Raw genomic sequence first — 24,195 nt, forward strand, 5'->3', positions numbered from 1 at the left:
CAAATAATGTTATTTAAACAGCAAATAATTAATTAAGCCACCACTTTAAACTTTATGCCATGACCACAGTGTAAAGAATACTAGAATCATTTGTGTTTGATTTTTTTTCCTTTTACCATTTCAAATAATGTAAAATAAATTTTTTGCTAAAGATAGACTACTGGGGCTGTGAAAATGAAGTTTGTTCATCACCCCTGACTTTGGCTATTGGTCTGATCTCTCTCTAACACTTGGCTGCTACTTTGGCTTGAGCCTGGTTGGGTGAAAGAGATGCTGGAAAGGAAAAGAAAATTCTAGCTCGAGAGCCACTAAAAAGCTAATAAATCTTAGTAAGTATTCTAGACCAATAGAAAGTAAGTTTATGAAGACCAGTCTTGATGGTGGCATTCTCTAGTCATGGGAAGACATCCTTCCCCCAACCAACAAGGGATCCATTTCCTCTGGGGAAATCTGTCAAGGACCACATGTTAACTGTGGGAGGGGAGGGGAGGAGACACACACACACACACACTAGACCCAGCTGACATGTCTCTGTGGGCTGGAGGTTCCGGACCCTTGTGCTCTGGATAAAAGAACGTCAGAAAGCTTGTTCCATATCAGTGCCAATAGTCTCTCTGCTCCACTCCAGCATATTATGGAGGAAGGCCCGTCTTAAAAGAAGATAGTTAAATCAGTATGTAAACTACACAAAGAAAAATGGTTTGTGCACAGAGAGGGGGGAAATACATTAAATTCCACAGGTGAAACAAGGTTAAAATGAAGTTTATTAGGTTTTTTTGTGGGTTTTTTTGTTTTGTTTTAGTTTTTTTTATATAAAACTGTTTGTGAAACAGCTATTTTATTCCCATGGCAGAGTGACCCCTGAAAGATGCACTAACCCCTTCTTAAGGCCTTAACAAGAGAAAATGTTTTGTTTTGTTTTTAAACTCAAATGTTTAAAAATTACACAATGTACAAACAAATAAAAAATTAACCATGTGGTGTAGGCTGCTAAATTGACATTCTCCCTTCCTTCCTTTGGGAAACAAAAGACAGAGAAGAGAAGGGTTAACTGGATTTTCCTCGTCAGCTTAACACACACTGATTATGTCAACATTCAGACTTCCTGTTGAACGCCCTTTTCTGGTAGGCAAGCCAACATCCTCCCTCTAGACTGCCTGTGAGAAAAAGGCAGAAGCTCCTTGGAATGATTTGGGAATATTTGTCCATGCCAAGAATGGCCCAAATCCCCCACCTTTTGGTACACAGAGTCATGTATATAAGGTAAGAGTATCTGAAAATGAAGCTAGTAGAAGCCACACTTATTTCACAAGCCACATGACGTAGGGATCTTCTGATTCTTATCAGGCTTCCTTTCTTAATAAAAATAAATAGTGTTTCTTAAAAGGAAAAAAAAATCCCCTGTTCACACATACACAAATACAAACATCCTGTCCCCTGCAACCACTCACTCCCACCTCCCGCCCTTACAGACAATTTTGCCAGCAACAAAAAGAAAAATCTGTTTTCTTTAAAACCTGGGTTTTCTGTTGTGGAAGATGGAGTGAAGAGACAAGTCTGATTAAGCAAGCTCATAACTCCTTATGGACAAGATGAGATCCATTTGCAAAGGCCTTGTTTGAATTTTACTAATATTTGTTTATGAGCAACTTGGAACATAGGTGGATCCTAAAAATTCAATTTAATGCATAAAAAGGGATAGCGCACCTTTCATTTAAAACAAGTCTATCATCAAGACTAAAAATAGATCTTTTTTATATATATATATATCTATATATATATTTTATCCCTCCCTCTTTAATTTCCCCATCTTCTCTTCTTTTCCCTCCCCTTCCCATAGTCACTATGGAGATTGTGTCCATGAAAACGGCTGGTTCAGACTCCTTGATCATATTCTGTGATGTTGTCGGTCAAGTGTGATGAAAGAGTTGATGAAGGAAGTGCTGGCGTTGGCAGGTACATCAAGAGAGGGGCATGACTGCACAGGGGGAAAGAATCCATCCAATCTTGAATGTCTGCCGCTTTATCTCAACAGCCTAACCTGTAAAGGGGGAAAGCATTGTTATTAGAAACATTTATAAGAACTAAAATGTCCCATTAACTTAATGCCAAAATTAACACAAGGACCCAAGGGAAATTTGTAGTAGTAGAAGTAGTACCTCTAAGAGTTCTTAAACTTGAACGGGATAGTTTATGGAAGTTACCAATAAATGTTATTTTTTCTTAAACAATGAACTTTTTAAGGGAAGTCATGAAAAGAGACTCATTCTGCAGTTATTATATGAAATCATAGGCTATCGTCTTCTAAATGTCTATGTCAGAATCCACTACATTTGGTGCTGGGACACAAGGCTGTTGGAGAATTCACCCTTACTCAACTCTGAATGTCCTGTAAATGCATTAGATGAAATTCTTGTTAGACTAAAACAAGGGATGTGAAGCATTTCCTGCATTTAAAGAGTTAAAATGTCAGATTTTCTGTTCCAAGACCAGAAGTACATCACTATATCAGAAATGGATAGGTCCAATTCACAAAGAGGTGGTGGTGACTATCCCATTTTTCTACCAGACTACTTCCTTTTGTTAAGGGCGGAACTCAAGAAATCCAGGGTAATTTTCCATTTGGAACTGACTCCATTTCTACTTGCTTCTTCATTTTAGCACTGGCTCTGGACACTGCACTGAATCCGATTAGCTAGAGATGGCTTTTAGCCAGATTTTTAATTAATTAATTTATTTTTTGGTGGATTTGCCATGTGCTTTAATCCCCGTTGAACAGCAATGAGGAACCTCTGACCCATGGAGGTTCCCCATCTGACTCGAAGAGGCTTAAGCTTTCACAGATCAGAGATAACAAAGGGCTTCCCCTTACTTAGTGCACCACTATCCTCCTCTGCCACTTCCACTGTGTGGGTGGGAAGATAAACAAACCTCACATTATAGTGATGTCCAAACACACACAGCAGCATTAATTGCTTTTTCGGCTCTTGAACCAGCTCTTGTCCTATTCTACTTCCAACATGGAGTGAATCAGAGAATGAGTTAGAGAAGGTCAGAGACTTTAGTAGTTGTGAAAGGAAGCAGAGATACAGGTAGTTTCTTCTAATACTTATTGCCAAAAAGCAATTTTTCAGAGGAACTTTGCAATCAGCAAAATTACTCTGGGAGTAATGGGGTAAATGTTTCCCTCACAATCACATAAGACCATTTCCAGGCAGAAAACAAATATACCTCAAATGTGGCTGTGTCACATACCCAACATCACAGCCTCCTGTTCCAGATGAATTCTACAACTGCCCTGAGTTTAATACTCACCACTGCTAATGTAAACTAGACAATCTCCACCTCATTCTTAGCATGCTTTCAGAACCCCCTCAACCCCCTCAGCCTGTCCCCGTTACCAAAACAAGATTATTTTACTTGTTTTTATTATCTTATATCCCTCTTCCTTTTTACAGGACACTCAAGAAGGACATGTACTATACAGAATACTATACAAACATTGAGAAAGAATAAAAAAAATACACTATCAACATAACCCATATAAAATCACATTTTGATTGAAATGCATTTCGAGATAGTTTAGAAGGTAGTCCAAAGTATGCATAAAAAAATTAGTTGAAATCAATCAAATGGTACTGAAGCAATAAATATTTAAAAAATTGATTGGCTGCCATTTTATTTCATGATGGCAGAATTTTTCTCCACATTGCCCAAAAGCATACCAGATACAAGTAGAGCAAATCCTAAAAGTTTAATAAAGATTGGATGTACAGTTTTCAAGTCCATTGAGGACTTACAAACAAACACTTCCATATGCCTTCCTTCTTTCCAAACCCCACCCAAATATTCAGAATTTGCTAGTGGAATTACTTTTCCCTGGTTCTGGAAGCACAAGTAAAAACAAGCCCCATTCTTTTGATGAATAAACATGCTACCATTAAACCGCAGAGAAAAAGATCTTCTAACACACTATCATACCCCTGCTGGAAAATTCTAGCTCAGAGGAAGAGCTGGAAGACCAGGAATCACCCACCACCACCCATTTCGCAGTAAACCAGGAGGAGCCAGGACCCTTAGGAGTGACTGCCATGAGGTCACCTGTTGAGGACAATGACTCTGCTTGATAAGTGGAGGCAGAGAACACACACACACACAGAGCTTTGGGAAACATGCTTCCTGAAGAAGTGAATTCTAATTACAGTGCTCTCAACTGTGATGGAACAAAAATACTAGAATCTTTATGAATCAACATTTGAGGTAGGGCAGGGAGTTGCTTGCAAGCTGTGGCCAGGAACATGAGACCAAGATTAGGAAATGTACCAATGCACTGTGCCGGTTCAGACATAACCATCCCAGTTTGGTAAACTTCTCCTCTTTGTGTACATGGCTTTGGAAAAGTTTTTTCAACACAGTAGTCTAAGACATCATGGGAAAACTGTGGATATTGACTCCACACAAACCAGGATCTGAGGAGGGATGGGGGACGACGACAAGAAGGGAGTGCAAAGGCACATAGTGCATTCCCAATAAACCATGGTTTATTGGGCCAGTGTCATTATGGATAAACCAGATCAAAGAGACACAATCCCAGCCTATAAATGTACTATTCCTGTATAAGACAAAGAAGATGGACAGCACCTGGTGCAACTGACCAACAGGTAAGAAAAAATGAAACAATAATAATAGCCAATTATAGTTCCTTCAGCGCAGCATCTAATTCATCAGTATTTAAAAGATTGTCTGTTCCCATCTATAAAGATACTAAATGATGGGATAGTTCATGAACATTGAGAACTACTTTATCCCCATGATTCTACCTAGAAAATCATTGTATCTGGAAGGGAGATTTCTACTCAGTAAATCTAAAACAATTCCTACAAGACTGCCAAAACGTATGCATTCACAGCTAAATAAACACTCATGCCCCACTTCATACATGACAGAATGAGGCAACCCTCAGAGAATCCGCATTCAATGCAGATTTGTTAGGCAGGTTGTCTAACTTTCAAATAAGCCCCTTGTGGTGAGGTTACTCTTTAAAAAACAGTCCCGGTCCACTGTTGTTTTTATGTTCCTGATGGTTTTAAAATTTTGTATGTTTTTTTAATGTTTACTGTTTTAACTTTTGTGAACCGCCCAGAGAGCTTCAGCTGTGGGGCAGTATATAAATGTAATCAATCAATAAATAAATAAATATTGCTGCACAAAGAGCCTGAATACCTTTCTTTTATTTTTAGGTAACCCAAGTATATTTTGGGTATCTTTTGAGAGAAGTTACTTAGGGGGAATCCGCACGTCATTCTGAAATCACTTCTAAGCGACCCCAGTGTGGTGTGAAAGCGAGCGTGTAACTTGCCTTTTGAAGAGCCGACGAAGAGACGTCCTTCTCGCCGCCGCCGCCGCCACCCACAGACCTCCTTGCCGACTGGTGAGGAGAGCTCGGCTGAAGAAGGCGGGGTTGAGAGCGGAAGAAGCTCTCCACCCCGCCTTCTTCCCCCAAGCTTTTCGTCCCAGCCGGCGAGGAGGGAGTTGGGTGGCGGCAGCGGCGGCGGCAGGAAGGACGTCTCTTTGTTGGCTCTTCAAAAGGCAAGTTACACTGGGGTCGCTTAGAAGCGATTTCAGAACAACATGCGGATTCCCCCCTAGACTCTTAGCAATTTAGTTTCATTGTCTGCAAAATGAGGACAGTTCTGCTAACCTATTCCCCTGCCAAAAACAAGTACAAAAACAACTGAATGTTATAAAAATAAATAGGACATTAGTAAACTGTCAGGGGCTTCAGTTACCAACTTACCACCAATACTATATAACTAAGATAACTAAGATCAATAAAAGGTTTAAAGATACTGTTTAAAATAACTATCCTGAGACACATATACACATTTCATATAGGGTAACCTTGCAACTCAGCATTTACCTGTCTGTCTGTGGGGAGTAAGAATTGCCTCCAGAGAAACAGATACATTCCCACTGCCATAGGGACAGAGCTGAGCAGGGAGCCAGCCTCAGGCTATGTTATGACAACCACACACACACACACATGCCTACCTCATTTAGCCTTATTACTGGCTTCCAAGTTTCCTTTTGCCAAACCATGCAGCACTATGAAGACTGAATGTGTGACTATCCCTATTGTCTGTTCTGGGCTTGGAATAGGAAGTGAGATAGGTGGCAGCAGTACCACCTCCAAGTTCTTCATAGTCCTTGGGCATGACACCTTTAATGGGCCCCCTTAGTGAGTCTACCTTCCCACTGCCATTGTTGCCAGCCATTTTTATTCCTCATCCTGTTTATCATCATTGCTTCCACTTGCTTTCTTGACAGGCAGAGAAGGAGTGAGCAAGTAGGAGTGTCATCTACTGCTCCTGCTTCTCACCAGCACCAGCACCAGCACCACCACCACCACCACTGTCTGGGCCAGTGCGAAAGGGAGATGATTAAGCAGGTTGCAATGGTGAAGAGGAGTAACAACTCCAGGGTGCTCTTCTCAGAAGGCTCCTACTGGGTGTGGGTCCTTGGCAGGGGCTCAACCATGCCTACTCTTGACACAGGCCCTGGATGGCAGGCTGGTTGGTAGTAGAGAAAAGAAAGGGAACAATGTGGTTGACAGGAGGAAGAGGCAGCAGCAAGTCAGACACAGACACACAATAGTCCAATGTTGATTTGATTCAGGCATACCAAGAATTTCTTCCCTATCAGGATAGAAAAGCCTTGGAAGGTATTAGTTGTTCTTTGAATTTTATTTCCCATGTATCTCTGGAGTAGACTAGTAAGCAAAGCAAACCCCGCAACAGACTGCATGAAGCAGTGTTCCTCATAGCTTTTTAAAAGCTTTTTGGTTCCCTGGGAGTGAAAGCAAATTATAATCCTATGCAGCTTTGATCACTGCCTTTTCTTCTAGTTCACTCAGACCAATCTGCGGAGAACAGTGGTAGACAGATTATCTTGAGTTATTGGGGTTCAAAAAACTTAGTCTAAGTTACTCACAAAAGAATGCAACAAATTAAAAACCCATCCACCACTGCCCTGCACATCCCCCTTTTATATTTGCATAAATAGATGGAGCAGAGGAAACTTGTAAAAATACAGCAGTCATTAAGGATATTGCAGGAAAGAACTTCTGCTCAATTTTACCCTTCACTGATAAAACAGGAAGGATTAGTGTCAACATACAAGGATGTCGATTAGAAGTGACATACAACCATCAGCCTGAATTGAATAAGAATCCCAGTTAAAATCTCTGCCTAGTAAGATCACCATGCATTTCTCCCTCAAACTAGAGAGAAGGTGGGAGGGAAAACTTGGGTGTCCTTCCCTCAACTCACCTGTGCTTGCTTTTATTTTCATTCCCACGAACACACTTCCCCCCTCACCCCCGCTCCGACTGCTCTGTGCTGAGGCTGCCTTTCACCATCTTGTTCTGCAAGGACGGAAGAGAGCAAGGGAGGAGGGGCTGATGTCCAGCATGCCAAGGTGGAGGCGAAGAGGAACAAGAAGGGAAAGAGAAGCAGAGGAGAAGAAGAATATATGGAGAATGAAAGAGAGAGAGCAGCATCAGTACTAGAATCAAACAGATATTTTAGGCAGGATTTTCGCATGGCAGCTCTTGGCATTTTAGTGAAGCAAGAAATATACAGAGTTTAGGGAGAAAATAGAGCTGCATCCCCTGCAAAATTACAAAACATCCACATTGAACACCAAAAGGCATTACAATACCAGACTTCCGCTTTTTTATAGTTCTTCCTTGATTGTTCCGAAAAGACATTTTACAAAAGGGGTTTGCTTCCAGATGTTAGATTGTTTTCAGCATTTATATCAGAAATGTTAAGCATGAACTGTTTTTATTTTGTGGAGAATCTAACAAATATAGCTAGTTTCACGTCTTAACTAAAATCAGCTTATGGCATATGGGTTAACATTCATATCACTTCATTTCATTTATTATATTTCTATATCGCCCCATAGCCGAAATCCCTCTGGGGGTTTCACAAAAATTAAAAACTATTAAAGTACATTGCACAAAGTACAAGAAAAAGTATAAAACACATAGACAGATAACGCGCGCACACACACAACATATATCTAAAAACCTTTTTAAATAATCAGCCAAAGACCATCCAAGAAAAAACACACTTTTAAATAGCATGTTTGAAAGCCCTCTCAAAATGTTATTTTTAAATATATCTCCAATAATTCTAAAACAGCAAAAAAAAAAATTACATTAGGGCAACCTCTTAAGAGAGCCTTGGGGGCTTTCATTGGAAGAAGAGATAGATAATAAACAGGGCTATACGTATTCCATAGTTCAGAAAAAGAGCAAAAATTGATACTGAGGACAAAAATCAGTATCCTGACAATCTCAGCTTTAAGGGAACTTTTAAAAGCTAGTTCTAGCCCTCAATGATGTTATCTTCCAAATAAAAAATTAGGCAACCTTGGCAGTTTGAAAGCTGCAATTAATGTTTTCAGATGATTATATCAAGCAAGTAAGTATGTGAGAGAATACACATATGTCATTGAAATACACCAAGACTGGCTTGTAAAATGCACACACACAGTATCTGATGAAATTTCCAATGCAAGAAAGGAGCTCTGTAGAATTCCAAGCCATTGTTGGATGGGGTTTCAACAGACTCTATCCCTTGCACCATCCTGTGCTTAGCAGAAACAGAATGAATAATGCAAAATAATCCAATATATGCTCATTTTCCTGGCATGCATAATTTATAGACAGATTGAAGAAATCAGTTTTTCAGCCACAATTTGCTTTTTAAAGTACAGCATACAGGCAGACCTATTTGTAAATTTTAGAAAAGATAAAATTCATTGTTTCCATTTCCATCCAAGTGAGAGCTGTACACAAACATGATAGGTTCATAGAAAATTCTTTGCAATTCAATGGTACAAGTTGCAGTTTGTTTGCTGTTGCCACTTGCTGTTTTTGTGATATTGTTCTTAAGTTGCATTGGGGTGTTGACAAATTTTCTGAGCCACCTCATAGATTCACAAATAAAAATGTGGGAAGATGGGTGTATGCATGTATACACATGCACACATACACAATATGTATGCAGATACAATATGCATGCATACACACACACAAAGTTTTTCACTGATAAAATCATGGACTGCTAAAGTTGAATACCCATTTCTCACATAAAATAGTAGAGGCCTCTACCTCAGTTTATGATATGATATCTCACAAGTTGTCCTGAAGTCTGCTAAACTTTGCTCTACAAAAACCAGACTTGTCAATAAAACTATCAATTCTGTACATTTGCTGGAAAACATGGCTTGAGTTGAAACACTATCCAACATAATCCAAATGATTCTGAAGGCACAATGTGCATCTTTATTCAGTTATTGAAGTTTGGGTGTTTTCTGAAGTCTTAGTGAGACATGACCTATGTGTTGGAAGTATTCTATATTTATAATATTGTCATTTAACAAAACAGCTTTCTACTTTGACAAAATGACTTTCTGCTCAGAGAACTGCTCAGAGATGGCTGGCCAGTCTTCAAATGGCAGCATTATTCCTTACTCTCCACTATAATTAAAGAAACAAATCATGCCTGTATATTATCTTAAAAACATGCAGATATGCCAGGAATCTCCAAATTACTTACGTATGGTATTATTCAAAATTAATACAATTTCTGTTCTCCTGTATGCCCTAGGTGTATGAGAAGAAGACTGTTTTGGTTATTTCAAAAGTAGGTTCTTTTACAATGTGTCCAGAGGTTGAACAAGTGGACTAGGATTAGCTGGTCAATTGTACTAGCATAGCAGCTATTGCTAATCTATAAATACGCACCGATTCATTAATAAGAAAAGCTTTCCAATCAGCTCCTTATTCATTTTGAGACTAATCTTTCGCAGAGTATTTTCAGACAAACATTTCTAGCACAATATTTACTGAATATTAGAGCCAAAGAAAAATACTTAATACAAAAGCCATGAAGTTAGCTTCACAGAACAAGCCGTAATACAGAAGAAAAGAAATATTTAAAAGGGGCAATATGCAGATCCTTATAGTCTGTAATTGTTCAAAGAATGTGTTGTATCCAAAAAGAGGCAAGGTAAAAGTACAAATATAAATCCTTTATTTAAAGTATACCTTGCAAGGCTGGCAGCATAGCCGCATGCCTAACTAAGCCCTCTCAAATGCTATCCCCAATCTCCTCTTATAGATTGCCCAGCCTTCAACTGGATCTAATCCTTGCTCTCTTAAAGATACAGTACTATACCATCTCCACATTTCTCCCCCTCTTAAGAAACCTCCATAATCCCACATCCCAACACTACATAAAATAGTCCTTAGTCCAAGCAGGTGGGTGTCTGACACGGACTGGCCAACTTCCTGGTTCACTTCCCGGTTGGTCAGATCCAGCTGCTGGCATAGTCTCTATTGTGGGTGAAAAAGGCAAATCCTCTAACCCCAAATGGGTATCTTCATCATCTTGACGATCTACTGGAGCAAGATAAGAAGCATTCCACACACATCCATCCGAAAGTTTATATGTATAAGGTCCTTTTCTTTCCAATAATTTTACGAAGAGATGTGAATCTTTGTTCTCTGTTTCGTAAAATCCCAGGTTTCCTAACTCAAACAAAGGAGTTGCACTGGAATGTTTGTTCCTTAGCACCACAACGTCCATCTGTATATACTTTAGATTTCCTTTGTTTCTCTTTAACTTGCTCTCTCATCTCGGATTCCAAAGGTCTATCTGGTCTAGAGTTTAACACTCCAGCCACATTCAATTTTGTATGCATCTCTCTGCCATGCAATAACTCTGCAGGTGACCTCTGTGTTGTTGCATGCTGTGTAGCTCTATACACTTGCAAAAAGGCAGTGGTGAAAGTTTTCCAGGCTTTCCCTTCTAACTTAGCTGTTTGTAAACTCTCTTTCAGGCTTCTGTTGAACCTTTCAATCTCCCCATTAGCTTGGAGGTAATACACAGATGATCTCCAATGAATAATATTATGTTCTTCTAAGAAAGTTTCAAATTCCACTGAAGTGGACTGGGCTCCATTATCTGAAACCAGTTCTTTTGGATTTCCTTCTCTACTAAAAACAGTGGAGAGGAAACTAATAACTGTAGCTGAGGTAGCTTGAGATGTAAACACTACTTCTGGCCATTTACTATAATAATCAATTAAAGTGATAGCATAACGACAATCAATTGGAGCAGCATCAAAAGGTCCTACAATATCAATTGCAACCTTTTCCCATGCAGCATCTGGAAATGGAACTGGCTGTAATGGTGATTCACGTGTTATTGCTGTCTTATCATGTAATCGACAAGTAACACATGATTTTATAGCTGCTTCCGTTTGAGAGTCCATTCCTGGCCACCAATACAAATCTCTCAATCTTTGCTTAGTTCTAAAAATCCCTTGATGGGTATCATGTGCCCATCAAACTTATAAATATAGACTGCAATTCCTCTGGCACAAGTAAACGGTGTGCTCCCTGTAACACATACCCATCATGGAAAGAGAGTTCGTCACGCATTCTAAAATAAGGCAACAAAACAGGTTCAAGCTTTTTCTTATTACTAGGCTACCTGTCAAAAATTCCCGTAACTTTTGTTGGATTGGACATGCCAAACATGCAGCTAAGAATTGCTCTTTTGTAACTGCATTAAGTGCACTAGTAATTATAGCAACTACTTCTTCATCACTTTCCAATGAATTCTCAGATGATGACAAAGGCAAGCAGGACAAGCAATCAGCAGTCACATTTTTAGTCCCTGGTCTATATTCCATTTCAGATGTAAAAGACAGTAGTTTTGTTGACCATCTTGCGATGCGATTTCCTACTCGACCTACTCCCTTTGTGGTTAACAATGTTGTCAAGGGCTTATGGTCAGTATGCAGTTTAAATACATGGCCCCATAGATATGTTCTCCACTTTTCTGTAGCCCAAACACAAGCAAGTGCTTCTTTTTCAATAGTTGAATATTTCCTCTCAGCTTCAGTAAGTGTTCTTAATGCAAATGCAACAGTCTTTCCCATCTTATCCTCATGGAGCTGTGTAAGTACTGCACCCAGTCCATAATCAGAAGCATCCGTTGTCAAAATTATTGGTAATGCAGGATTAAACAATGCAAGTGCAGGACTGTTCACAATCAACACTTTTACATTCTCAAAACTAGACTGTGCAGCCTTTGTCCAAATAAAATTTGACGTTCCTCTTAGCAGTTCACGAAGGGGCTCAAAAATAGATGCATAATTAGGAATAAATTTTGCGTACCAAGAAGATCGTAAGGTTTGTACATCACTTGGGGGAGGTGCCTCTAGCACTGCCAACACATGATCAGGATCAGGTTTCAATTCCTGTGGTGAAATTGTATGTCCAAGAAAAGAAAGCTCAGTTTGTCTAAACTTACATTTATCTGAATTAAGCTTCAAGCCCGCTGCGCTAATACAGCTCAATACAGACTGCAAATTACTTTCATGTTCCTCAGGAGTATTTCCAAACACAATAATATCGTCCAGATAACATTGGACCCCCTTTTGCTTCTTAAGGATTAGTAACATCATCTTTTGGAAAGCACTAGGTGCTGATGCAAGTCCATAGGGGACACGTTTAAAATGGAATAATCCATGTGTAATAAATGCTGTAAGATCTCTGCTATCTTCATGCAACACAACTTGATGGTATGCACTCTGCAAACCAAGAGTCGAAAACATCCTTGCTCCCCAAAGTTCTGCAAAAACTTCTTCTATATGTGGAAGAGGATGGCTATCAATCACCATAGCTTTATTTGGCTCCCTCAAATCTACACAAACACGAATATCACCATTCTTCTTCTTTGCCACTACTATAGGTGGTTTCATTCAGATGAATCCACCTCCTCAATAACATCTTGTTGCACCAATTTCTTAATCTCTTCAGAAACAGCATCTCTAACTGCAAATGGTAAACGCCGTAACTTCTAGCGTACAGGTATCATATTTGGTTTCATTTTAACTTTATGGACAAACCCATGTGCACAACCAAGTTTTCCTTCACTTTGGTCTTCCAACACAGTTGAAACTGATGTTTGCTCTACAAAAGTACTTAATTGGGGAGGAACAACATGCCCATCAACTGTTCCAAGATTCAATGCAGCAAATACATCCCTCCCAAGAATAGAAGTACCATCAGGAACAATGTAAATCTCTGCAGATGCACAACATTGCCCAAAAGTTACTTTTACAGGTAGACATCCACATACAGGAATTTGGTTCTTCAGATAACACACTAACTGCATTTTTGGTTTCATAAGTGGTATACCCCTGAAGTAATGGCGATACAATGATTCAGGTAATGTAGAGACTGCTGAGCGTCCAACATTAATTCAACATCCTTTGATACTCCTGTAACAGAAATATTAACAGTACACATGATTTTTTCTACTGTATGTGTGGAACTAGTTCTGTCCACACTCAAAATAGTAACATCTGGTATTGTAACTACATGTACTTGCTGGTTATTACGATGACATGCTTTAGCAAAATGTCCCGGTTTTTTGCAATTATTACACTGAACATTCTTAGGCGGACATCCTGAGTGACTTGCAAGATGTTGTGAAGACCCACAACGAAAACAGTATTTAATTTGACTCGGCTGATTTAATCGCTTTTAACCAGCTTTCTCTTCATCATCCTCTATCTGCCTTCTATTGGAACACTTATGCCATGGATCCACTGCTTGCACCATGCCCCCTTTGTCCAAACTCATTAGTTTAGCTTCTGCCAGGGCTGCCTCAATTTGAGTTGCAATTGTTATCACTTTCTCTAATGTAAGATCTGTCTCTAGAAGTAAGCGTTCTCGTATACGAGGCAAAGATGTTTTCTCAATTAGCTGGTCTCTAATCATCTCTTCCGCCATATCTCCAAAGTTACACAAGCTCATTAAGTCTCTCAAAGCAGCAGTAGACTGTAACACCGACTCCCCCGGTTTCTGCTCATGCTGACGAAATTTGTAGCTGTTAGCTACCACATTCACTTTTGGCACAAAAAAGTTCTTTAAAGCGATACATGCAGTCTCATATTTATCGTCAGCAAGTGGAAGATTGTAAAATATCCGTTGTCCTTCAACTCCCAAGCAATGAGTAAGCAACGCACATTTTCTTGCTTGAGAAAATTCCTTATTGCTGACTGCCAACAAGTACTTTTCAAACATCAGAATCCAGGCAGGGAATGCAATTGGAGGCTCACTTGGACTCTGAAGAAAAGGTGCTGGTGGGTTCAATGATAAAAAAAGAGCCATTCTTCGTCGCCAAAATGTCATATCCAAAAAGAGGCAAAGTAAATGTACAAATATAATTCCTTTATTTAAAGTATGCCTTGCAAGGCTGGCAGCATAGCCGTATGCCTGACTAAGCCCTCTCAAATGCTATCCCCAATCTCCCCTTATAGATTGCCCAGGCTTCAGCTGGATCTAATCCTTGTTCTCTTAAAGATACAGTACTATATCATCTCCACAGAATGCTACCCTGCAGAAGCACATGTATACATACAGAGTAACACATAACATGAGGGAAAGGCCTGGGAACATTTCCTTTAAGAAAGCATTACCAGGAAACAAAATGGATTTGAAATAATTGAAATAAACTGTGATGAGTGCAGCAAAGACCATTGCCAAATTTATAATAATATTATTACCTTGTGCTTGGGGCACCTCACTGAGAAATTCTCTTCGTTTAGTAAACAATCTAGAAGAGAAGAAGTAAAGAGTGTGTAAAATTACTTCTAAAATAAAATGGTAGCCCCAACTCCAAGACCTTTATGAAGATCATTTAAACACATACATGACAACAATATTGAATCTGCTTCTTTACCCCTATAATATGCATGGTTGCAATTGCAGCACATTAAACACAAATGTTTAAAGGGCATCTGCAGCACACTGCAAGCATGCACTGAAAAACTCCTGGGAACAATCCAGGCTCCAAAGAACAGGTTTACTCAGTGTTTGTGGACATACATCACCCCTTCACAGATTAAGGTGTTCATCCCAGCAGCATGCTGCAAACACCATTTTTTCAAGACCTTAAGCCGTTTCTGAGGCTCTTTTTAAATTGTTTCCATCTCAAACCTAGTATCAATAAAAACTGTTTAAAACAACTGCTTCTATCAAGGCATCCTTTCTCAAGTCATAAACAGCTTGGGACTTCGATACTTGAGAGAGCGCCTTTCCTTATATATGCCTGCCCGAGACCTTAGATCTGTTGGAGGAGCCCTTCTCCGCATCCCACCAATGCAACATATACGCTATGTTGGGACAAGGGAGAGGGTTTTCTCTGTTGTGGCACCCCGACTGTGGAATACCCTCCCCTTGGAGGCCCAATTGGTGCCAACATTGACTGCATTTTGACGCCAAGTAAAAACATGGCTTTTTAACAAAGCCTTTGATGGTTAAACTCACTGGCACATTGTTTTAACTGTTTAACTGCTTTTATTGCTTTTAAATTATATATTGTTTTAACTTGGATCATGGTTTAATTTGTTTTTAACTGTGCATATTTATAATTTTATACTGTATGTTTTTATCTGTACGCCGCTCTGAGATCTTAATGATATAGGGCGGGATATAAATGTTTTAAATAAAAATAAATACTTTCAATTTCAGCTATAGAGATACTCTAAATGCCCCTAACATTATTGCAACTGCCATTTGGGGGAGGGGGGAATCTAATTTCAGCTGTACCATTAACATAGTGAATCTTCACAAAACCATTCACAGATCCAGTCCCCACAATTCTCTACAAGTGGGGTAGGTGACTTTGGGAGGTTCAGGGGCCCTACATCCCGTGAGCTGAACTCTGCAGGAGGCACACACACCCCAAACAAAAGACAGAAAAAAGGAGGGAAATCGCTGGTACCACTCTGTAGGGCAGAGCACTACAAAATTTATATTTAGCTTGTTTCCTACCTAAATTTAACTCCTTTGGCACTCCACAGTGGCCAAAAGGGACAAATTTATCTTACAAACAAGCTAGATTTGATGTTTTTGGCACTCTATAGAGCTCCAGATGCCCCTTTTTTTGTAAACAAACCATTTTAAAAACGTTTTTCCTGGGGTGTGGGAGGTGGTTAGCAACTACAATTCAAAACAAAAATTAGGAGTCATTGTGTGATCTGATTCTACAGATGTGAAATTATACAATACCACAAGACAGTTTTCAGAAAACAGGAACCCTTAAAACAAGTATTAGAAATGAAAATATTATTCCTACAATATTTTTAGCTAGTTGATAAGGACGGAAATCTTCTACATACTCTAAGCACAAAGAGCTTTTAAAAAAGTAAGAATTGCATTCCTGGATCAGCCCAATTGTAGTATCAGTAATCTGTCTCCAGCAAAGGCCCAACAGGAGTTCCCAAGAAGTTGCAAGCATGGTATGCCAGTATTCCAGGTAACAATATTTATGTGTTTTAAGATTTTGTTCCTATCATCAGGATGGCATCACAGAATGACTCCAAATGCTTAGTTAAGGGTGCAATCCTATACAGATTTTGACAGAGAAAAGTCCTACAACTCCCAACATTCTCTAGCTAGTTTGTCTGGCTGGGGAATGCTGGGAATTATAGGACGACTTTGTGTCTAAACATGCATAGAATTGCACCCTAAGGTGTTTATCCCCCAACCAAACTAACCTAAGCCATGCAATCTGCTCTTTCTTCTATAATTATTCAACAATTGTCTTTTTGCTGTGAATACCATGCAATCCCAATAAGCACCAATTTGGTGCTTGGAATAAATGTGTCTAGCTCTTTGCAGAAGTTAGCAATGACTCACCTCACAATAAATGTACAAAGAATAGATTACAGGTTATTTGGTAACTATCTCTCTCAAAAGAGAGTTTAAACTACTAGTGACTCAAGTCCAAAGTTTTCTTTGCCACCAATATTACAGCTTTAAAATACCTAGTTCCAGAGAAATCTGTTTCAATAGCAAAGATATTTGACTTAAAAATGTCAGAACAGGAGTAGAAAATGGTATCATCATAGCTGAGCAAAAGTCCTTCATTCACGAACTTCTCAGAAAATTTCTAAAATAGTATATTCCCAAAATATATTGCATTTTATTTGGCTCATAATTCATTTTCCTGTTTTACTTCATAAAGCCATTCATAAGAAAATCAGGTCTGTGTTCAACAACAATTCATCAGTTTTTGGCCAAGGTATCTTATTATGAAATCAATTTTGGTTATGTGTGTTATTACAACTGCATTTTTCCAAACTCCAAATATGGAATGAAAACAGACAGAATGTGTAATCACAAGAAGCAAAGTCTCCACTTCCTTGAAACTTCTTTTTTACATGCATGTGGCTCCTCCCAAGGGGAGTTCTGCAAGCCCCACTGGGCCCTCTGCCTCTGCAGCACAGCCTCCACCCCAGCTGAGCCACCAGTTTCTGTTGGGAAGCAAGGTGTGCAGGGACTGTGCACCTGGTTTCCCAGCAGAATCACATTGCACCTCACAGCCGTTGGGTAGGCCGGGGGGGGGGGGAGGGCTGTGAGGCTGCTAGGTGACAAGATGCATGCAAAGATGCATGGCTTGTTTCTCAGCAGAATCATGGTTTCCCACCCACCCACCCCATCTGGGGGAAACGCAATTCTGCTTGAAAACAAGGTAGGGATGTGCATACAAACAAAATTCAATTTCATTGATATTCTCCACATTTCACTTTGAAGCTCATTCTGTCTCATGTCCATATCATATTGCAGTCTTTAATATTATATTTCCGTATGAAAATGCATGTGTATTTTTCAAAGATATGCATTAATTGTGTGCATCTTTGAAATGTACCCATTCTACTCCCACTGATTAAAGCATTTTTCAAATGTATCCCCAGTCTCATACTTCACAAGAAAATGGCTCCAAATTCCATAGAAAAAGCCCTATTACATGTGCATCCAAAAGGACCTCAGGTCAAAGCTGAATCATAATAGGCCTTATACAAGTGTTATGTTAACACAAAAGCTTCTGCAACCATGATTTTTACAATCCAGTAAAAGGAATGTAACAGGTAGAAGGTATAAAGCATGTTGACACAGCAAATGCCTGGAAGGGAAGAGCCTGCAACTTAACCAGCTTCAATACCTATCCTCCCTGGCTCCACTCCAACCCTATTCATCAGTCTGGCAAGAGACTAAAAATGCAGCCTCTAGATATAGGTGCAACTCCATCTCTCATACTCCAAATGCTTTAGGATTACATCTACCTATACTAACACAGGAAATGTGTACTGGAATTCAATTAACTCCCTCAAACAAGGAAAGAACCTTGTTTGTCAAGAACCTCAAATGTCTGCATTTAGTGGAATTTGACAGAAGACTAATTAAAGATTAGAATATTGCATTTGGTTTTAATTTCTGTATCATGAGTAAATATATTTTGTGGTTACCACTTCTGAACATAAAATCCACTGTTTAATAGGCAATTATTTTTCCACCATTTACTGTACGGTGATTTACTATGTAACAGTGCTACAAGCTGTACTTACAGGTTACTATTTTGCTTTGGTGGCAAGTGGTTTTCAGTCTCACTCTCTTATAAAAGTGTTTTAAGATTAACATGTTCTTACCTGCATCGATGGCACATGGATAATGATATCGGAAGGAGCAGCCTTTGTTGTAGCAGCCTAAGGTGGCTCCTGGTTCCTGGCAATGAGAACATTTCTGAAAGAAATGAGAAGATAGAACACTAGCTTACATATAAACCTTAGATTTTTCTTCTATTTCTGTCACATAAAACTTCATTTGTCCAGTCACTGGCCTGTTTCGCACATAACACCAACCCATTGTTTATTTAACCCATGTTTTGTGGCCCTATTCAGGGTTTGTCTGGCAGATGATTGAGCTAACCATAGTTTGTTTTCTCAATTCCTGAGTCATTTGTTTCCCTCCTCCTTCATCTTCTCTCTTCCTGTATCTCAAAGGCCTTTGCAGTACCGTAGTACTGGCATGCAGAGTAGCCGTTTTTTTATCACTCTTTCTTGCTGCCTCAGTAGCGTAGTAAAACAACCCATGAACAATCCACAGTTCTGGGTATGACAATGTAACAACAAACCATGGTTTAAACAACCCAGAGTTGACCATCCAACAATAAGCCATGGTTCTCGTTCTGGGTTGCTTGTGATTAACAAAGCCATATTCACACACCCTGACAACCCAGAATTCAACAGTCCATGCCATGGTTAAGCGTTATATGTGAAACAATTGTCTCTAGTTAAACAAAACCTTCAACTAAAATTCCAAATAGTTGGTATACTTGATCCAAAAAAACAGCCAACTTCAGAAAGTACTGCTTGTTCTCAAGTGTCTGCCTGAATGTTAATATCCCTTTTTTGAGGCCCTTCTCTTAGTACCCCTACTTTCAGTGTTGAAGTGGCTGTCAACTAGGGGGAGGGTCTTTTCAGTTCTGGTGCCCCAGCTTTGGAACCTTCTCCCCCCATGAGGCTCACCTGACACAGTCTCTTGTCTCATTTTTACTTACCTAAGCCAATTATTCTACTGTAGTACCATGAGGTTGCTTTTTAATGTTCTGCTTCGTTAAGCTGTTTCCTATTTATTTATTTTTAACGTTTATTTTTAAGCATTGTAAGCCATCCCATTAGTTTTCACTAAACCCAAGGCTGGGGGATGAAATATTATAACAACACCTACTAGTAACCCCCACCCCCACAAAATGCAGAAATACGAATTACTCAGTAACTTGTTAAAGAATACGTCGTTAGATGCCCGACTGTGGCACAGGAAGAGAGAAGGAGGCGAGGTGAAGTCCAGGCCGTGCTCGGGCTCCACCTCATTTGCCAGTCTTCTATAGCAGCAGTGGTTTCTATAGACAGAAGACAGCAAAGCAAAGCATGGTGCCACTGCCTAGTGTATACCTCTCTCACACCTTGCGGAAGGCCTGACCCAGGGTTTCACTTTCCACCTTCTGTAAACAGATCTGGCTGATTAATTAATATCAGTTTCTTCAGCCCACTGGGTCTCCCTGTCTCCCTAAGGTTTCCGATTCTAGACCTTGAGAGGGCCTGTGGTCTATACATGCAGGAAAATGATATCATAAGAGTATTAACAGTGAGACTGAGGAATCAGATTTTAAATCAGTACATTAAAAAAAAATCCTGCAAAGGACTAGGCTAGTACCTTTTATCCCAATTCAGTAGTCTTCTATTTGCAAGGAATTGTTGCATGGAGCGAGCATTCAATAGTAGAATACCCCATCTGAAGAAGTACATCCCGTTCAACCACCTTAGCTCTCCACCACTTCATTTTGTTGGACATGTGGGCAGAGCCACGAACACACTACAGACTTTCCCGCAAGGAAATCTACCGACATTGTTCCATCTACTTGAGGTGAGTCACTGAGCTAGTTGGGGGCGGGGGCAGGGGCAGCAGCAATGTAACTCTTTAAGTAGCCTATCAGTCCTAGGGAGCTCACAAATTAAGAGTGAGTGAACAGCAGGAGAAAAGAGGCAGTTTCATGTGGGAGTTTAGCAGGGAAATTTCAGGAGAAATCCAGGATGTAGGAACAGGTTTGCGAGGTAGCCCAGCTTTATGAGCATAACGGAAAGCTGCAGCTGATGAAATGTATCAGGCCCAGTGACAAAGTATCAGGGTAGTAAGAAGTTAAGCAGTCAGGTGAATTTAGCAAGAGGGCAAGAAGTTTAGGGCAGTCAACCCTTCGCCCATTTGAACTGTAAATAACTTTGCTTCCCAAGAAAGCAAATGTAAGAAAAACAGCTATGAAGGTAGGAAGACAGTCAGGATGAGGGGGCTATTACACAGAGTATGACATGTATGGTTATCTACCTGCTGGACAGAGGCTGTAGGTGTGTGCTTAGTACAATGAGCTTCTGGCTGTCAGGGAACAACTTCTCTCCCCTGAGGCCAAGGTAGATGACCTGGAGAAGCTGAGAAAGACAGAGAGAATGGTAGATGAGGCCTTTGGGGATGAGGTCTTTGGGGAGCCAACTCCCGGGGTGACAGCTTCTCTACTGTCACAGAGAAGGAGGGTCTTTGGAAAAGGGAGCATCACCAAAACGAAGGAGGAAATAATTCCTTGGAAGGACCCATTCTTGAGGATGGATAGATATCCTCTCACACTGAAGATAAGCTTCCAGGTGGTGGTAATGGGCAGTTCAGTCATTACAGACGTAAACAGCTAGCTTTGTGGCAGGTATGTAGACTTCATGATGAATTGCCTGACTGGTGAAGAGGTTAAGATGTCACACATCCATCTCTAGACAGCCTGGTAGATAGTGCTGGGGTGGAGACAGTGGTCACAGTACATGTTGTCACCAATGAGCTCGAGAAATGTAGTCATGCAGTCCTGCAAGCCAAATTTAGGTAGAAGGTTGAAAACCATGACTTTCAAGGTTGCTTTCTTGGAAATGCTATCTGTCCCATGAGCAAGGATCAATAGAATGGCAAAGCCAAGGGTTTTCAATGCATGAATGAGATGGTAGCGTAGGGAGGGAGGGGGGTTGCATTGGTTAGCATTTAGGGAACATTTTGGGATAAGGCAAGGCTTGGCGAAAAGGATAGACTTCATCTGAACCAAAATGCAACCACCATGCTGGTGCTTAACATCAAAAGGGGGGCGAGGCAGCTTTTAAATTGATTCCTGGAAGAAAGCCAACAGAAGCTGGGGAGCTTTCAGTTTGGGTTGAATCATCCCAAGGGGATGAGAGGGATTATTCAAAGGAGGACAAGGTAGAACTAGTACAAGCATGTACTAGAATGTGGTAGCCAGTCAAAGAGGCCAGAGGGCAAAATGTATACACCAGAGACATTTGGAGAAGGCAACCATGTATAGCTGGTTCTGTGCTACTGAGGGAAGCCTCTGAGCAAAATGGGGTGTTGGAATGAATGCTTGGCTTTAAAGGAGGCATCCAAAGGAAAAATATTTTAATGGGGGACTTCAGTTATCCTCACATAGACTGGATAAATGCATGTTCCTACTACAAAGACATAAAGTAATCTGTTGCCTGCAGCATCTACCAGAGACTAAGCCATTTATGGGACAATCATATGCATGTTTAGACAGCAAAAGTCGTACAATCCCCAGCGTGCCCCAGCCAGCATGAAGGGATGCTGGGAGTTGTACAATTTTGTTCTGTCTAAATAGGCATAGTTTTGGGTCCTCCATCTGCAATTTCCATCTTGACACTGAGTCTAAGCTGCAAGCTTCATAGCCACAATTTCTGGCCTAATTGTTGTACTTGCTTGTTCTGTATCATCTAATCTGATGAACAATTCGGGAGAACCTGAAAGCTTCCACCGTCTTTTGAAGCATTTTGGTTGGTCCTAATAAAAGTATTGACTAACTGTGGATTATGCACAGTATTTCTAGACACCTGAAATAACTGCATACTAGAATAGCTGGCTATGGAACCCAGCACTTTTTAGGAAGAAGTGAATTTCTCAACCTTGATAACATTATCTGTGTTAATATCTGAATAAGACAAGGGGGACGCAACAAATCACTGCAGTATATTCTCTCTCCTAAAATAAGTGCTCCTGTTCAGGGTTCCAGCCAGCTATTTCCTCCAGACAGGGCATTCTACTGTCCCCCTTCCCCCACTTCCGTCCCCCCCCCCCAAATTAATATCCTATATTCCGTGACTGATTATGTTCAGCTGACACTGGGCTATGTGGATGCAGCTGCTCCAATAGGTTTGAGATTTTTATTGTACTTCAGCAAACCCTGGCAGGCTGATATCTCCTTGTTTCTTAGTGACTCCAATTTGCTTACAATCCTGGTGGAACTCTTCATTTTAGTCTGCCATTGGAAGGAGTGATGCTATACCAGGGAAGACATATCTATGAACACTCTACCCATCATATATGGTGGAAAGGCGGGATACAAAATTAATAACTAAATAAATAAATACCTAGAAGTTTTCCTTCTTTAAAAACACAAAACACTTTCAGTTGTATGGAATTTTAGCCGTTTCTTATTTCACCAGCATATGAAAGGATAAGCTGTCTTTATTATGTAGAGAACAGCTTTGTATTCAGACATCCACAATTTTAATCATTGGCGGCAAAAACCCTAGCTTTCTGGAGAGAAGGTGCCCCTGAATTCCCACCTCTGCTGGGTTATAGAGAAAGTAAGAAACAGCTGTTTCTTAACTTCTCCATATTGCAGCACAAATTAAGAGGAATTTCTGCCTCTCCCTCAATTCCTCTGTGCAGGCTGAAGGACTAGAGAGGAGAGAGGAATTGGTGTTACAAACAAAGGCTTGCTAGTAAATATCTATCTTAATGTCAAATGCTAAAAAGGTGCTACTTCTGATCCAAGATCACCAGGGTTAGAAAACTCTGACATGCCTAGCTATTTGGTTACTTAGAAATTGGACCCCAGTCCCTGGAAACCCTAGGTTGTATCCAATCTTAATCCAATTTAAAGTAGACCCACTGAAATAAATGGGACTAACATTAGATCAACATTGGATACAACCCCTTAAAAATATACTCAGCTCTGTGCAGGACAGGGACCTAAAAATGGAAATTTCCGACGTTTCTTCCAGTTTTGTAGATTACCATGAGGCAGGTACACAGTACTTAATGAACAGGGTAGAAAATGTTTAAATGCCAGCATCAATATTTCAGGTATCAGCTCTGCAAACTATTGAAAGAATATTTCCAATTTCCTAGGCACGAACATCAAATTTATTTTTACCTATTATATTTTTATTCCATCCTTTCTCCAAGGAGTTCAAGGTGGTATACATGGCTTTCATTCTCAAGCACCATTTTATTCTCACAACTTTGTGAGATAAGATAGGCCAGGAATGGGCAAGAGGTAGATCTCAGAGTGTTTGGGGCTTCAATTTGCAGAAGCCCCTGCCATGGCCAATGGTCAAGAATGCTCGGAGTTGACATCCAAACAATCTGGAATCTACTTTCTGTCCACTCCTGTGTTAGGCTGAAGGATAATAACTGCCCCAAAGTCACCACTGAGCTGCAAAGCTAAGTGGGGTTTGAAGAACACTAGCAAAAGCACATGAGATTTTTCCTACTCTGATCCTCAAGAATTGTAGTAAATTTTTATCTTCTAGAAATGAGACAAATTATTCAGACTCCCAGTTTTCTAGTCTTCATTACTTCAACTCTACTTTGTTTAATCCTTCTAAGATATAGGGGCACTTTTGGCTGTTTCCTGGAAAGTATAGTGCAACAGA

At 40.1% G+C, this 24,195-nt stretch overlaps 1 protein-coding gene across 3 annotated transcripts in view; it reads right to left on the minus strand.

Moving 5' to 3' along the window:
- Positions 1 to 746: 746 nt before the first annotated feature.
- The window catches only part of TCF20 (transcription factor 20), a 202,793-nt gene continuing 179,344 nt past the window's right edge, over positions 747 to 24,195 (minus strand). For 2 of the 3 annotated variants that reach the window (XM_063133633.1, XM_063133634.1), the window contains 4 exons: positions 18,586 to 18,679; positions 14,659 to 14,708; positions 7,329 to 7,456; positions 747 to 2,041 (listed from right to left, as the gene is read on the minus strand). In XM_063133633.1, coding sequence (XP_062989703.1) covers positions 7,373 to 7,456; positions 14,659 to 14,708; positions 18,586 to 18,679 — 228 coding nt within the window. In that variant the 3' untranslated portion in view covers positions 747 to 2,041; positions 7,329 to 7,372. The remainder of the gene's footprint in view (positions 2,042 to 7,328; positions 7,457 to 14,658; positions 14,709 to 18,585; positions 18,680 to 24,195) is intronic. The other variant, XM_063133635.1, reaches the window with a different exon arrangement.

The sequence above is a fragment of the Elgaria multicarinata genome, chromosome 9 (genome assembly GCF_023053635.1).
Source record: "Elgaria multicarinata webbii isolate HBS135686 ecotype San Diego chromosome 9, rElgMul1.1.pri, whole genome shotgun sequence".
Lineage (NCBI taxonomy): Eukaryota > Metazoa > Chordata > Lepidosauria > Squamata > Anguidae > Elgaria > Elgaria multicarinata.